Source organism: Anolis sagrei, chromosome 4, assembly GCF_037176765.1.
Source record: "Anolis sagrei isolate rAnoSag1 chromosome 4, rAnoSag1.mat, whole genome shotgun sequence".
NCBI classification, from domain to species: domain Eukaryota; kingdom Metazoa; phylum Chordata; class Lepidosauria; order Squamata; family Dactyloidae; genus Anolis; species Anolis sagrei.
The window spans coordinates 236199393-236217657 of NC_090024.1; the positions used below are offsets into that span (position 1 = coordinate 236199393).

The 18265-nt window shown below is 40.2% G+C and overlaps 1 protein-coding gene across 10 annotated transcripts in view; it reads right to left on the minus strand.

The window, feature by feature from the left end:
- The window catches only part of KCNQ2 (potassium voltage-gated channel subfamily Q member 2), a 148610-nt gene that overhangs the window by 84865 nt on the left and 45480 nt on the right, over positions 1-18265 (minus strand). For all 10 annotated transcript variants that reach the window (XM_067468233.1, XM_060771943.2, XM_067468231.1 and 7 more), the window contains exons 2-3: positions 8304-8394; positions 2023-2149 (exon numbers count right to left, since the gene is read on the minus strand). In XM_067468233.1, coding sequence (XP_067324334.1) covers positions 2023-2149; positions 8304-8394 — 218 coding nt within the window. The remainder of the gene's footprint in view (positions 1-2022; positions 2150-8303; positions 8395-18265) is intronic.

Here is an 18265-nt window from a genome sequence, read left to right on the forward strand (position 1 = left end):
GCATTTTAAGTGTTTTAATTTGCGTTAATTTTTAATGTTTTAAAACCAGAGTTTTAAGTGAATGTATCATGGGATGCTTTTTAACTTTTGTATTTAGTATTCTTTTAGATGTTCTGTTTCAATACACAGTAAGTTTACTTATTACATGAGCTCACTGAATATGGTTGCAGTTATTTGAAAAGAGCTTTGAATACCATAGAATCACACTGGATGAGTGAGCAGTGCCTAAGTCTTGGAATGGCTCCTTTGCACAATATGCAGACCTGTTCTGTATTGTTAGCCTGTTCAAGTCCCACTCAGGAAAAAAACAGAATATAAAGCAAATAAATAATTACTTTCAGTCCTGGAATCCACCTTTTTGCTCATACATACATGTGGCGATGTACTTCACAGCCCGCCTTGAGCAATAATAATTTTGTTATGCTTCTGGTGTGAGAGAATTGGCCATCTACAGAGACGTTACCCAGGATGTGTTACCATCCTGCTGGGAGGCTTCTCTCATGTCCCTGTAAGCTAGAGCTGACAGATGGGTGCTTACCCCATCTTGCAGAATCAAGCTGGCAACTTTCAGGTCAGCAACCCAAACTTCAGGTCAGCAGTTCAGCCAGCACAAGGGTTTAACCCATTGTGCCACTGCAGCTCCAATAATAATAATAATAATAATAATAATAATAATAATTTTGTTACCTGCCTCTCCCCATAACTCAAGGTGGAGCACAACTCCATTAAAATAAATACAATAAAATGCATATACTAAAACACATTACTATAAAATCTATATAAATAAAAACATAATGTTCATTTGTGGGATTAACAAAACTCAAAAACCAGTGGGCCAATTGACACCAAATTTGGACAGCATACACCTAACAACCCAATGTATGTCCTTCACGCAAATTTTTTTGCTTTTGTCATTTGGGAGTTGTAGTTGCTGGGATGTATAGTTCACCTAAAATCAAAGAGCATTCTGAATCCCACAAACGACAGAACTGGGGCAAACTTCCCACATCAAACCACATGACCAACAGAAAATACTTAAGGCCATCCAGTCCACCTCTCTTCACCAGGGCAAGAAAATGTAATCAGAACCCTCCTGACAAAGAGCCATCCAGCCATAGATATAGATAGTTAGTTATAATTCACACACACAGAGAGAGATATAGTATCATAGATTTGAAAGGGACCCCTAAAGAAGGACTATGATGTGTTGCATATTCCAGACTAGGCAAACCAGACAATCTCCACATCAACACTGACAAAGAAACAACAAGAAATAATGTTTACCCACAAGCATAAAGAAATTACATATATTAGAAACCAACACTTTCTCATTACTTTATTTTCCAGATCACTAGACTGGGCCACAGCAATGCGTGGATGGGGACGGCTAGTATATATTAAGATGCATAGTACAATGATTAAAATAGAACAATCAAAGAATGTAAATGTAACATTTGTGGTTTAATATTGATTGGGTAGACTTGCTGGAAGGCTGCAACCCGATAATGAACATTAGCCTACTTGCTGAAGTCCAAAAGTCAAAAGAGTTTAGTTTTTCTTATGCTCTGATATGCAAAGGTACTTTGCACATGCTCAAGAGTGAAGCATCCTCAAACCTCATAACCTCTGAGGAGGTTTGCCATAGATGCAGGCGAAACGTCAGGAGAGAATGCTTCTAGAACATGGCCGTACAGGCTGAAAAAACTACAACAACCCAAAGATTGGAAACTTCCTTGTGCCACAATCATAACTGTTTTCTCCACTTTTGAAGCCCTAACACTGGCCAAGCACTTTACACTCTTGACTGGTCAGCTCACTGCTAAAGAGAATTGTTTGGGGAGAAATAACCAGAAATGTGGGCAGTAATAGGAAATCAGTCATGACTGAGTATGATTGTCTTCCAAGAGGAGAGTCTTGGTGGTAGGTCTGTAAGTAACTGTTAAATGCCCTCTTAAAGGTTGACTCAGGCACCAGATCCATTGCAACTGACAACTGACAACTTAGCAGCATGGCAGTTCTTACCGATGACACAAAAGGGTTTGCGGGCAAATTTTAACCTTCCCCTCCAGCCCCGATATCGGCAGCAGCAACCAGCAGCCCAGATCCTGACAAAATACTCCACACCGAAGACCACAATGGTGACTATTTCCTGCAATGGAGAGAGCAGAATAAATCCAACATGGCAATCAGTACAAGAGGGACAAGCTGGCAGGATCAATTGTGTGGATCCATTATTTTGACCCTGAACATTATTTTGTTAGGGGTTTTTTTTTTTGCAACCTTGTAAATACCAATCTGTTTACATAAATAAATAGCACAAAATATTATAAAACAATGTCTTCATTCTTCCTTCATACATTTCCAGAAATTCCAATACTTAAGGGAAGTGATGATCTCAATCGGCTTACTAGACACCATCATTGTTCCTGAATTGGCAAGCTTAGGTAACCAGACAGGAGAATAGAGGCCTCCATGTAATATCCTATCCTTGGACTAGAATGTATCCAGATTAGTTGACAACATTAGAGTTCTTGGTCATTGTGAATGAGAAGAAAAAACTCCTATTTCAGTCCTTCTGAGAAGGAATGGGTATGTCTGAACCAACAGGAACAAACATAATCTTCATGTATTACATGTCAGTTTTAAAGAATTAGATAGAGAGGCAGAGTGTCCAATGCATAGAGTTATTTCTCGTGGCAGGTGGCTCTTATTTCATTGAAGTTATGACCCCTCTGAATTTTAGTGTATCCAAAGTGCTGCACTCTATTCCCAAAGAGGTTCAGTACTCTGGACAGCTCCATTAAAGCAAATCAGAAAAGCAAAAGTCAGGGTACATCTTCACTATCACGAAAGAAGATGCCACCTGAACATGAACATGGGGAAGAACTTCCTAACTGTAAGGAGAGCTGTTCAACAGTGGAACTCTCTGCTCCAGAGTATGGTGGAAGCTCCTTCTTTGGAGGCTTTTAAGCAGAGGCTGGATAGCCATCTGTTGGGGGTGCCTTGAATGCGATTTTACTGCTTTTTGGCAGGGGTTGGCAGGGGTTGGACTGGATGGCCCATGAGGTCTCGTCCAACTCTATGATTCTATGATTCTATCAAATTAATGCAGATTGACACTACTTTAACTGGCATGGCTCAGTGAGATGGAATCCTAGGAATTGTAGGTTTATAAAGGTCTTGAGCCTTCTCTGCCAAAGAGTGCAGTTGCCTCATCAAACTATGAATCCCAAGATTCCATAGGATTGAGTCATGGCAGCTGAAGTGGTGTCAAATGGCATTAATTTGACAGTGTAGATGCACCCTCAGACCAGATTCACTATGTTGCTGACAGCAGTGCTCATCACTGCCATTTCCTGGAGAGGCCCTAATAGATATCTTGAGCAATGATTAATCAATTTGCCCCAAGGAAATGGGAAATTATTGCTTCCATTCAATGTTTGATGTTTTGTGTTATGTCTGTTATAACAGGCTGTGTTTTTTATTTAATTTTAGTTGTTAAGTAATAATTCATGTTTATATGTTGGGTTGTTTAAACTTTGTTATTATGGATGCATTGTTGTATTCGGACATTGAATGTTTGCTTTTTATGTTTGGAATCTGCCCTGAGTCCCTTCGGGAAGATAGAGCGAAACATAAATAGTTATTTATTTATTTATTTACAGTATTTATATTCCGCTCTTCTCACCTCACAGGGGACTCAGAGCAGATTACAATGTACATATACATGTCAAACATTCAATGCCATAGACACACAACATATATAGACAGACACACAGAGTCTACTTAACATTCCAGCTTTTTGATGAGGGCCACCAGGGGAGCTGTCGCTTCACTGTCCATTTGTGACACTGATGTAGTACTTCCTCATTCTTTACATGCTTACTGGAGATTTTTATGGCATTGTAAATTAGTTAAATTAGCCTCCCCACATACACGGTACCTAAATTTCCTACTTGATAGATGCAACTGTCTTTCAGGCTGCAAAGGTTGACAGCAAGCTACACAAATTGGTCGGAAGCTCACTTTGACCTGGGCTGGCTTTGAACTCATGACCCTTCGGTCAGTAGTGATCTTAATGCAGCTGACTCCCAGCCAGCTGCACCACAGTCCTGGTTATTATTATCATTATCATCATCATCATCATCATCATCATCATCATCATCATCATCATCACCACAAAAAAGCCCTGTGTGCTAAATGGCATTAAACAAGAGGTTGCAATTCCAAAGCGGACCCCAGACAGATTTAATAGATGATTTAAAATATTGACTTTTGACAATCTGATTATTCATGGATTTGATTAATACGGTCTCTATAGGAATCTGGATGTTTTCCAGTGTGAATTGATGGTCAACTTCTTCTGGTCACAATGAAAGATCTAGAGAGTTCTAAAGGGAACATCTCTCTGGAAATCTCCAGATCCTCCAATGCAATTCTATGTTCAGCTTCATAAGCTGGAAGGCTTGAAATTCCTAGAAAAGTGTTCTCTCACATAAAAAATAAGTTCTTTATTCATTGGATGGTTTTTCCATTTTCCCAAAGGTTCTGTTTCCACAAATCCAGCAAATGTGGAAGACTGTCTATACTTTCTTTTCTCCCTTCTTTCGCTATGGAGGTGAATCTGTAAGCATTATTGGGCTTTCTTGGGCATTTTCTCTCCTTTCACTGTTTCTAAATCTTATAGAAAGGAAGAATCGGAAGCGCAACGCATTCTGGGAGGCTCACAAAAGTGCCTGCATCAGCAGGAATTTTCCCAGCTATCTTTCAGCTTGTCACCAGGAGACGCATAATCAGTGGGAAGGAAAGCCAAGCTGTTAAAAGTGGAAAAACTAGCAATCTTTGTGTCAGAGCACAGAAGCGCCAAGATGCAAAATATGGAAGAGGGGAATTTGGCTTTGGCTTGCTTGCTGCCAAAATTAAGGGTACATTTGCTGTACCTGTTTTGTGGCACTTCAACTATCATGGCTTGTTCTATGAAATGCTGGGATTTGTATTTCAATGTTCTGATTTCTCTCTCCTGACAATTCAAAGTACCACTGCAAATAACAAATGCCAGGATTCTCCAGGATGCAGCCAAAAGAATTAAAATGGTTAGAAAAGATTTCAGTGCATAGTGAGGTTATAACACACAGGCTGGATCTGTAATACAGTTTGGAACTGCATTATATAGTGAGTGTAAAACCCAGATAATGCAGTTTGAACTGCATTGAATTGCATTATATGGGTCTAAACTGACCATATAATGCACTCCCAAACGGCATTATATGGAAGTGTAGATCCACCTTCAGACTTCCTGGATAGATTATGGGCAGAATTATGTTATAATTCTGCACAGCCTAGGTCTACAAGCAAATATTACAATATTTGCTTGGACAAATTCTATCCTGATACCAAAACTAGCAATTGCAAAATTGTCCCTGCTTTAATGGACAAGGCAAGCGACAGTCTGGAATACAGTACAACCCCCATATCCACAGGACTAATACCCACAGCTTCATTTATCCACATCCAAAAAAAATGGCTTCTCTAGCCATTTTAGGACTTTTAGCATGTCTGTATGGCATCTTCAATATGGTAGTTGTTTGTTTCAATAGGCTTGAATGCAATTTTGCATATCCATGGAAAATCCAGGAATGTATCCTACATAGATACTTTACATATGGGAGTCAAAGTAGAGCATACTACCCTGCAAATTTGGGATACAAACATTGAGATTGACACATACTCCTGAAATTTACAATAAACATGATTTCCTCTACCCGGCAGGACCTTTATTTATTTTTATTTATTTATTGACAGCTTTTATATTCCACGCTTCTCACCCCGCAGGGGACTCAGGGCGGATTACAGTCTACACATATATGGCAAACATTCAGTGCCAATTTTGACATACAACATATACAGACATATACAGAGGCTATTTAACTTTTTCTAGCTGCCAGGGGAGCTGTCGCTTTCATCGTCCATCTGCGACACTAATGAAGCACTTCCGCATTCCCCGCATGCTTTTGCTGGAGTCTTTTTTTATGGCCTCATAAATTAGTTAATTTAGCCTCCCCACACTTTAAGGTGGTACCTTATTTTCCTACTTGACAGATGCAATTGTCTTTCGGGTTGCAAATGTCGACAACAGGCTACACAATTGGTTGGAAGCCCACTCCAACCGGGGCTGACTTCGAACTCATGACCTTTTGGTCAGAGTGGTCTTAATGCAGCTGACACTCAGCCAGCTGCACCACAATCCCGGCGCCTTTACTTGCTACACTGCTTATATTTTTCATTACAACCACTCCTCTATGAATATTTTGGGGATTTCAGATGTTATGCAAATCACCCACCCATTTAAAATTGCAATTTTGTGCAGATTTACTGATCAACTGGAGTTTTGGAAATTTGGCAATATTATTTATTTATTTATTTATTTATTTATTTATTTATTTATGGCATTTTCCCACCCCTGGGGGGACTCAAAGAAGTTCACAACATAATCAATGGCAAAATTCAATGCCTTGTATTGATATGATATGTTGATTTGATATGTCATGTATAAAACATCACATATCAAATCAACACCGTATGACAATAGATTAAAACAATAAAAACTGTAAAATTGTAAAAACAAACATAGACAACAAAAAACATTTAGGCCTTGCATCTAATAATAATAATAATAATAATAATAATAATAATAATAATAATAATAATGTGGCACAGCAGGCTGAGTGTCAGCTGCATTAAGATCACTCTGACCAAAAGATCATGAGTTCGAAGCCAGCTCTGGTTGGAGTGGGTTTCCAACCAATTATGTGTAGCCTGTTGTCGACCTTTGCAACCCGAAAGACAGTTGCATCTGTCAAGTAGGAAAACAAGGAACCACCTTAAAAGTGTGGGGAGGCTAAATTAACTGATTTATGAGGCCATAAAGAAGACTCCAGCAAAGCATTCCAGCGTGGAAGCATGTGGGAATGCAGAAGTGCTTCATCATCGTCGCAGATGGACGATGAAAGCGACAGCTCCCCTGGCGGCCAGAAAAAGGTTAAATAGCCTCTGTCTATGTCTGTATATGTTGTATGTCAAAAATTGGCATTGAATGTTTGCCATATATGTGTACACTGTAATCCGCCCTGAGTCCCCTGCGGGGTGAGAAGGGCAGAATATAAAAGCTGTAAATAAATGAATGAATGAATGAATGATAAATCACACAGTCCTAGACACTTGGGAAGTGTCCCACGTGTGATCAATACCACAGCCAGCAGAGTGATCTTGTCTGCTGTGGACTCATCTTGTTGTGTTCCTAATAATAATAATAATAATAATAATAATAATAATAATAATAATAATTTGTTTCAACTTGAGGTGGGCACAGTAGATATTAAAATCACGTATTAAAATAATTTAATAATTTAAATGCAATCATAAAAGCATATATTAAAACATACATATATTAAAATACATGAGAGAAAAGTTAAAACACAATAAACACAGAATATGTAAAAGCAGACTGAGGTGAGTAGGCCTGCTGAAATATCAGTATTATCACTAAGGACAGGCAACATCAGTTTAAAGGGAGGGCAATGCCCTTCAGAAAGGTGTACTGGTTTAAATTGTCTTTGTCAATATTGTTACAAAGCCTGATTGACAATGTTAATAGGAAGAAGAGTTACTTGCAACCTACAATTCTACTGAACCAATTACTGACATTTGCAATATAAAGGGAGATGTTGACAAGTTGGAATGTGTCCAGAGGAGGGAGACTAAAATGATCAAGGGTCTGGAGAACAAACCCTACGAGGAGCGGCTTAAAGAGCTGGGCATGTTCAGCCTGTAGAAGAGAAGGCTGAGAGGAGGCATGATGACCATGTATAAATATGTGGGGGAAAGTCATAGGGAGGAGGGAGCAAGCTTGTTTTCTGCTGCCCGGGAAAAAAAGGATGTGGAACAATGACTTCAAACTATAGGAAAGGAGATTCCACCTGAACATGAGGAAGAACTTCCTGACTGTGGAACTCTCTGCCCTGGAGTGTGGTGGAGACTCCTTCTTTGGAGGCTTTTGAACAGAAACTGGATGGCCATCTGTTGGGGGTGCTTTGAATGAGATCTTCCTGCTTCTTGGCAGGGGGTTGGACTGGATAGCCCACAAGGTCTCTTCCAACTCAATTATTCTGTGATTTCCTGAACCTTAAGTACATATTTGGTCTCTGTCTGTAGCCTCCCTTCCCTTTGGCGAAGGAGGCACCCCAAAGCCCCTATTGAAAAGCTGGTCGGGTGGCATTTCCATTCTGCCTCAACCTTTTACTTACCAGAATATAGAGGGCACCTTCGGAACTCGCCTCATAGTCATCAATAGTAGAAAAGACAGAGAGCACCAAGCAGGAGAAAACCAGTAGAAAACTGGATGCCAAGAGAAAAAGACAGAATAGAAAAAGAAATGACATTAAGATTGCAACTGATTGCAACTCCGGTTAGAAATGGGCAGCATTGTGCAAGTTTTAAAGATGTTTAGAGACACAAAGAACAAAGTGGCAACCTAAGCACAGCATTAAATGTATTCATATTCTCATCCTTGTCTTCAAACTTTTTCAACAAAGGCTTCTTTCAATTCTGTTTTCCTTCCCACAATATTTTTCATAGCACCAATCCAACATACTTCATTGAAAGGACCAGAACCAGTGACGTATTAGCAGATTCTTAGAGGGGGAAGAACACTTGGCATGAAAGTGATCTAGGAATCTTAGGTGTCCACAAGCTGAGCATGAGTCAACACTATGATGCAGCAACTAAATGTGATTTTAGGTGGCCTTAATCTACCGCATCGACTTGGTCTTTACTATCCTGGCATGTCATAAATCAGCATAACCTGCTATCTTATCCTCTCCTTACACCTGAAAAACAAATTGTCTAAAAGGTTTCTCCTTTTCAGAAATGTTTCTTCTTCTTCTCTTTGCTTGGTATTCTTTCATTCAGGAATGCTGGCCATGAAAAATATATATTGACTTGTCAAAGGCTTTCATGGCCAGAATCACTGGGTTGTTGTAGGTTTTTTGGGCTATATGGCCATGTTGTAGAAGCATTCTCTTCTGACGTTTTGCCTGCATCTATGGCAGGCATCATCAGAGGTTGTGAGGTTTGTTGGAATAGGAAAATTAGGTTTATATATCTGTGGAAAGTCCAGGGTGGGAGAAAGAACTCTTGTCTGTTGGAGCTATGTGTTTATGTTTCAATTGCCACATTGATTAGCATTTCATGTCCTGACAGTTTTTAGGTGTAGCTTGTTACTGCCTGGGGGGATCCTCTGTTGAGAGGTGATTAATCGATGTGGCAATTGAAACAATGATCAAGGGTCTGGAGAACAAGCCCTGTGAGGAGCAGCTTAAGGAGCTGGACATGTTTAGCCTGAAGAGGAGAAGGCTGAGAGGAGATATGATAGCCATGTATAAATATGTGAGAGGAAGTCACAGGGAGGAGGGAGCAAGCTTGTTTTCTGCTTCCTTGGAGACTAGGATGCGGAACAATGGCTTCAAACTACAAGAGAGGAGATTCCATCTGAACATGAGGAAGAACTTCCTGACTGTGAGAGCCGTTCAGCAGTGGAACTCTCTGCCCCAGAGTGTGGTGGAGGCTCCTTCTTTGGAAGCTTTTAAACAGGAGCTGGATGGAGCTGGATGGCCATCTGTCAGGGGTGATTTGAATGCAATATTCCTGCTTCTTGGCAGGGGGTTGGACTGGATGGCCCATGAGGTCTCTTCCAACTCTTTGATTCTATGATTCTATGATTAGCTGTCCCTGGTTGTTTCTTGTCTGGAGTTCCCCTTTGTTTGAGTGTTGTCAAGCCATCAAATGCTAATCAAGGTGGCCAGTTGAAACATTCTTATCTAGCTCCAACAGACAAGTATTATCTCCTGATCTTTTGCCTGCATCTATGGCAGGCATCCTCTGAGGACTGTGAGGTCTGTTGGAAACTAGAAAAATTGGGTTTATATATCTGTGGAATCCTTCTAGAACATGGCCATAACCTGAAAAACCTACAACAGCCCAAATACATATTGGCTTCTATCAGGGATTATATTATATTACTCATGTAGAAGTCTTTAAAAACCAACTACAAAAATGGGGCCGCATATATATGGGTCCAAATAAGCACTGTACCTTAATTCTTATATATAAAAAAGATAAGAGCCAACCCCTTTGCTGAGGAGATGTTAAAAGATTGGAGCTTCATCCATCCTCTAAGACAGTGGTTCTCAACCAGCTGTTAAGATTTCTGGGAGTTGAAGGCCAAAAACATCTGGGGACCCCAGGTTGAGAACCACTGCTCTAAGAACCTAAAAGAAGCACTGTCCTCTCTACTCTCTCTCTGCTTCTGCGCTTTCTGGTGGCAGCCAAGGTCAACAAAGTCCTAGAGTTTTCCCGTTTCCAAAAATGCCATTCCACCTATCTTCAGAATATGTCAAAATCTATCAATTTTGGCCCTTAAATGTCCCCTCAGAATACATATGAAGTGGACTTATATCCATATTTATACATTCATTCTTGTCTAGCTTTTTTTTTTGATAGAGAGAGATTCAGAGATATCTATCCAAAAGTACTCCCCCACAGCAATAAAAACATACAAAAAAATAGGGCAGTAGCCACAAGTCTGCTTCTGGTTTGGAAAACAGGTATTTTATCATATTACAAAATCTGCAAATGGTTCTGTAATTCATTTAAAATATGAGTTTCCCTTCCTAGAGACTTGCTGGAGCAAGTGCTGGCCTCTTAAGGTTGAACCAAGGAGGCTGGAGGGATTGAGATCCGCCAAATTGCCCTGGAGACTGTATGCTAGCCCACAGCTCCGCACCGTGTACTCATCCCACAGCTCATAAAGTAGGAAGAAATTGGGAAGGAAAGAGAAATAATACCACCCTACAACTTTCAAAGATAAAAACTATGTGAATGGATTTAAATACAAAAAGGAGAGGCTTAATGTTATGTTTCCCCACCGGCTTGAGGGTCCCTTCAAGGACCTGTGGAAAAGGTAGAAGCAACATGTGCTGCTAAAAGGAGAAATTTGGGTCACCCAACCCTGCCTGACCTAGATTCATTTGCAAAAATACTGCTTAGGAAGGACTGAGAAAAGTATACAACAACCAAGGAAGGAGCAAAGCTGTGATTAAAGAGGATACAAAAGGTGTGACATAAAGGATGGTGTGAACGTTCACACACAACAATGGAGAAAGGAAGAGAAATAAAAGGAAACAGGTTTGCCAGTGTTTTCATCTTTGTTACATATGCACACTTTTACTTCTTCTAAAAGGCCCCAAAGAGCATTAATAATTATCCTTAACAGGTTGTTGCCTATCCCAGTAAGACTGTGGAGAGTCAAATTCATGGAGTCAGCATTGGAAGAAATTTTGGGCGGAGCCAGCATTAGAAGAACTGTACTGACTGACTCCAATTCTGAATTCAAAATTTTAAAAATCTTGTGCTACCATTTTACTACAGTTAATTTCTTGGCGTGGAGGCTCTGAAGATGCCAGCCACAGATGCAGGTGAAAAGTCAGGAGAAAATGCTCCTAGAACACAGCTGCACACAGCTCTGAAACTACTCAACAACCCAGTGATTCTGGCCATGAAAGCCTTCAACAATACAGTAAATTTCTTATTACCAATTAATACACATTTGCCACCTCTGAAAGAATCTGAAAAAGATAATTTTATTGCACAAAATTGCTATTCTATGGCAGTCACACAATCATCATTTGTGGCGACATGAGCACATTTGCTATTTCACCTCGCTCCATTAATGCAATAGCATCAATTCACCATGGTTTCATGGTTGCATATACTCTCGTAATCCCCCGTTTTCCTAACATATGCTGCTTCATAGTTTTTTTTATTGTTTTAAAGCAATTTCACAGTTCCAGCAATGGTTATTTTTATAAGTAAAATATTACCACAAATTAAAAATTAAACAGCTGAGGATGTGAACCAGGAATAAGGAAAGTGTTGCTCCCTTGTATCACTTCTGCATGCCAGCACAAAAGTGGAATAGTTTAGGTCCATCACCCAGGATATGTCATGGGAATGTTGTGGGATTGATGGATTTTTCCTGTCAATAGTAAAGGATGGGCTAATGACAGGGAGAAGGTAAACTGATTGCAGAATGCACATGATATTATGCAATAGAGACACTCTTCAATGCCAGTTTTAAAAGCTCCCTTGTGTGATAAAGTCCTGAGTCAGACAGTAAAGAATAAGGGCAGTTGGAGCCTAAGGTTCGCTATATCAATGTCCCAGAAATTCAAAATCATCAACAAAACCACTTCATGAATTTGGTAGCTATTATCTAAAAATATAGGCTGTAGTGGGTATGCACTGTATCAGCAGAGACCTCATTGCCTATGGTCTTCTCTAATTATTATACCTCTATCTGTGCTGACATCTAAAACCATCCAATTTCTTCCAAACCACAGAAAATTTCTACATGGAACACTTTGAAAAACAAGCCCTGGAAAAAGCAACAAAAACCCACTATATGTTTCAGATATGTGGATGACACCTTCACAATTTGGAGCCATGGGGAAGAAGACCTCAAAAAGTTCCTGGATCAATAGCATCCACCCAAACATCCAATTTGCCATGGAAAAAGAAAATGAAGGAAAACTGCCATTTCTAGATGTCCTAGTCATCCACAAACCCAATAAAAAATTGGGCCGCACAGTTTGCAGAAAACCCACACACACAGTTAGATATCTACATAAGAACTTCAACCATCATCCAAGTAAAAAAAAAAAAAGCACAATTAAAGCCCTGGCAGATGGTGCAAAAACAATCTGCAAACTCCACCTCCTCCAGGTGAACTGAATGACCCAAACTGGACTCTACAGGCCAATGGAGACTCCATCAGAAGAGCTGGAAGACTGAGAACAAGTCACAAGAGTAAAGATATAGATCCACCCAATGGAAAAGTGTCCTTGCCATACATCAAGGGAACCACTAACTGCATAGGGAAGCTGATGAGGAAACACAATATACAAACTATCTACACACCCACTGAAAAAACATCCAACAAATGCTACATTCAGCAAAGGACAAGAAGGATTCTCTCATCTCTTCAGGAGTCTAGCGTATACCATGCAGCTGTGGACAAGTCTACATAGGGACCACCCAATGCAGCAGCATTGCCCAAACACGAATCAAGGAACATGAAAGGCACTGCAGACTACTTCAGCCAGAGAAGTCAGCCATAACAGAGCACCTGATGAACCAACCTGGACACAGCAGATTATTGGAGAACACAGAAATGCTGGACCACTCTCACAACCACCATGTCAGACTACACAGAGAAGCCACTGAAATCCACAAGCATGTGGACAATTTCAACAGAAAGGAGGAAACCATGGACGTGAACAACATCTGGCTACCAGTTTTTTAAAAACCCTAAAATCAGGACAGTAAATAAAGAAATAGTTCTTTCTCCCACCCTGGACATTTCACAGATATATAAAGCTCACTTGACTAGTTTCCAACAGACCTCAAAATCTCTGATAGATGTGGGTGAAACATCAGGAGTATAAAACTGATAAAATAGAGGAAGCACACGTGGCTAAACTTGAGATAAAAAATGGGCAATAGCAACCGCATTGGCTATCTAATGAAATTGCTGGATTGTACTGAAATTGTTATTTTTATCATTTTAACTATTCTTCTCCTGGAACACTGTAGTTACGTTTCTGGAGACAACTGGCATGATTTATTAACCAAGTAAATAAAACCATATAAATAATATACTACTCTGTGGTATGCTGGGATTGGAAGTAAGCTAATTTAATGGAGTCATAACTGCACTCCTGCCAGGAATGTATCACTTGTTGATATGGAGGATTCGTGTGCGACTTTATAAATTTTGCACACAATACACTGCTCTTCATGAAAAACAACACTCCTCAATCACTGAAACAATCATAAACATTTATTTATTTGGGGTTTTTTGTTTGTTTGTTTGTTTGTATACCACCTTTCTCAACCCCGAAGGGAACTCAGGGCGGTTCACAGTGTTGGACACAATTCAATGCCATTGATTTAAAAAACAGTATAAAACATCAAAATTGACCCTTCCCTGATAAAACATTAAACATTATTAAACACATCACATAAAATAACATCACATATCATACAAAGACATAGCTGTTGTCCGTAAGCAGTCTTGGGTCATTGCACTTTCAACTTTCACTTTCACTTTTATAGGCTAAAGCCAGCACTTTGAATCATGCTTGGTAGCTAATAGGCAGCCAGTGGAGTTGCTGCAACAGTGGGGTTGTATGCTCCCTGTGTGATGCCCCAGTTAACAATATGGCTGCAGTGCATTGGACTATTAGCAGTTTCCAAACAGTCTACGAAGGCAACCCCACGTGGAGCATGTTGCCGTAGTCTAAACGGGATGTAACAAGAGTGTGGACTACCGTAGTTAAGTCAGACTTCCCAAGGTATGGGCGCAGTTGGCACACAAGTCTTAGTTGTGCAAACGCTCCCCTGGTCACCACTGACACCTGGGGTTCCAGGCTCAGCGATGAGTCCAGGAGGACTCCCAAACTGTGAACCTGCACCTTCAATGAGAGTGTAACCCCATCTAGCACAGGCTGTAACCCCATATTCTGTTCGACTTTGCGACTGAACAGGAGGACCTCTGCCTTCTCTGGATTCAGCTTCAATTTCCTCGCCCTCATCCAGTTCAACACAGCAACCATTCTACAGTTTGACTATAAACAACCATCACAACAAGGTGCAAAACAAATTCTTTAATTTCACCCAGAGTGGAGAAAACTTAATAAACAAACCAACATGCATTGGAAATTATTTGTTCTTTCATTTTAGACTTAAATAAGCAAAGATCTGCAATCTTATCATCCAGTCTACTCCCATGTCAAATATTTTTAATTGTCCATAGTGAAGCCAAGAGAAAATCATTCTGGGGCATGATGGAAAATTAAAATGCAAGCCACAATACTTTATTTCTACAGATCTTAAAATCATTGTTTTTAAAATCAACACATTAGTCCTTAGTCATTATATTCTTTTGAGTAATGCATTACTCATTACTCATGGGCACAGCACATTATTAGTATGACACTGGCAATGATCATTTTAATTTTTTAGTTGTGCTGAAAATATGGCAATGGCTCAAAATGACCAAAATAATCCTCAGCCCATTAATTGTCCTTCTTGGGGCTCATCTACACTGGTGTATAATGCAGTTACAAACTGTATTATATGGTGGTGTAGATCGAGATCAAGAGTCTGGAGAACAAGCCCTATGAGGAGCAGCTTAAGGAGCTGGGCATGTTTAGTCTGAAAAAGAGAAGGCTGAGAGGAGATATGCTAGCCATGTATAAATATGTGAGAGGAAGCCACGGGGAGGAGGGAGCAAGCTTGTTTTCTGCTTCCTTGGAGACTAGGACGCAGAACAATGGCTTCAAACTACAAGAGAGGAGATTCCATCTGAACATGAGGAAGAACTTCCTGACTGTGAGAGCCGTTCAGCAGTGGAACTCTCTGCCCCGGAGTGTGGTGGAGGCTCCTTCTTTGGAAGCTTTTAAGCAGAGGCTGGATGGCCATCTGTCAGGGGTGATTTGAATGCAATATTCCTGCTTCTTGGCAGAATGGGGTTGGACTGGATGGCCCATGAGGTCTCTTCCAACTCTTTGATTCTATGATTCTATGAGCTTTATTCATAGAAAGAGAAAGGTGAAGTTACTTCTTCAATCAGAAAACACATTGCAATAATGCACTCATATATACACTCTTACCAGTATTTTGTGACTGAAGCTGATATTTCACACTAGAACATCTTGTATTTCATGTAATTGTCTTAAAATCCTTTGAATCTTATGAGCCAATTGATGCTTCTTTTGCTTGGAACCCAGTACGGATGTCTATTGCATCACCTCCATATAAACTAAAGCAGTGTGAGATATCTATCTGCTTCTCGCAGAATGGATTTCTTTCAGCTCAACAAATCTAGAATTTGCAAACAAATAAAAATGAACCCCTGCTATCAATGTTATATATCACTTTTTTCCTGGTCTCATTCTAAAAGGAGTGCAGCTTGAAATAATATGCCTCTGAAAAAGAAAAAGAAAAACAAGAAGACATCTATCTTTAAAGAGAGAACAAAATCCATACAGGACGAAAACAAGAACCCTGGCTTAAACCACCCTAATTCTTCCTGACACAACAGGAAAAGGGAGGAAGACAGAGATAAATGATCCAGGAAAGAAAACAGAGGGCTAATGGGTGAGAAGGATGACATTTTTTTAAAAGCAACATATCAGCTGATAGATGTAAACACAGCCCATTTTATTAGCACAATGCACTCTGGCCGATGCTAATAGACAGTAAGTAAATCTGATATATCATAGCATCCCTGGAAGGCAGAATCATTAAAGGAGCCAGCTCCATGAAAACAGGGGAGTGCAATTCTCCAATGAGACCAAAACACAAGTTTGTATCCTCACATTGGCAATATATTAGCTATCTAAAGACAGGGCTAGATAAGATTGGTGTGGCAATTAGATCTGGCAGCATTTACTTGGGAGGGGAATCCGTTTTACGCTGGGATTATTACTATCATCTGTCTGCATTAGGAACCAGACATATAACCTGGCGCTCGCCTGTGGCAAAATGGATTTTTTTCCAAGTGACCAGGCATCAAAGCTTTTACCAGCTGGATAAAGATAAGAATTTTATTTTGTATCTTCTGCTTTTTGAGATATGGATGGGCGAATGAGCAAATTATTAACATCCATGGCCCTTTTGCAAAAGCTGTGCCAAAAGGCAAGCTCAATGGCAGTTTGTAGATCCAGTGTCAGTGGAGAAAGCAATCCATACCATTGTATTGTCGAAGGCTTTAATGGCTGGAATCACTAGGTTCTTGTGGGTTTTTTCGGGCTATATGGCCATGTTCTAGAGGCATTTCTCCTGACGTTTCGCCTGCATCTATGGCAAGCATCCTCAGAGGTAGTGAGGTCTGTTGGAATTAGGACAATGGGTTTATATATCTGTGGAATGGCTGGGGTGGGGCAAAGAGCTCTTCTCTGCTGGAGCTAGGTGTGAATGTTTCAACTGACCACCTTCATTAGCATTTGAAGGCCTGGCTGAGCCTGGGAAAATCCCCTGTTGAGAGGTGTTAAGATGTGCCTGGTTGTTTCCTCTCTGCTGTTTTGCTGTTGTAATTTTAGAGTTTTTTAATACTGGTAGCCAGATTTTGTTCATTTTCATGGTCTCTTCCTTTCTGTTGAAACTGTCCACATGCAGAGAGGAAATAACCAGGCACATCTTAACACCTCTCAACAAAAGATTTTCCCAGGCTCAGCCAGGCCTTCAAATGCTAATGAAGGTGGTCAGTTGAAACAATCACACCTAGCTCCAGCAGAGAAGAGCTCTATGCCCCACCCCAGCCATTCCACAGATATATAAACCCATTGTCCTAATTCCAAAACAGACCTCACTACCTCTGAGGATGCTTGCCATAGATGCAGGCGAAACGTCAGGAGAAATGCCTCTAGAACATGGCCCTATAGCCCGGAAAAACCCACAAGAACCTAATTCATACCATGTTTCAGTCTGAACCTTAACCTAAGCATTAAAGGAACTTATACACAAACTAGGAGGCCAAAGTATGCTTATCACCTTGGACAGCTCCTGTAAAATTCAGACTCAAAAAACCAACATCAGCTGCATACACATTGCAGAATTAATGCAATTTGACAGTATTTTAACTGTCATGGCTCAATGCTATGGAATCATGGGAGTTGTAGTTTCGTCAGGCACCAGCACCCTTTGCCAGAGAAGGCTAAAGACCTTATAAAACTACAGCACTTATAATTCAATATTATTAAGCCATACATGATCCGATAGCATTAAGCCATACAAGTGTGTGTTAGTTCTACATGGAAGATGCACCTTTAGGATATGAAAGCTTAGGGCCCTCTCACACAACCCTATATCCCAGACTATCGAATTATCTGAGTGTGGACTCAGATAACCCTGTTCAAAGCAGATATTGTGGGATTTTCTGCCTGGGCATTAGGTCTGTGTAGAAGGGCCCTTTTACTACAAACTTCACTCCCTTGGTTAGTCTCTAAGACATTACAAGATCCCTTGGCATACTGCCATCATCAGTTTTTATCTTTACACATGTAATTCTGGCCAGAGAATGATGGGAGTTGTAGTCAAAAGTTTTTAGAGAGCACCAGACTGGCTGAGTTGAAGTAAAAGAGGAATT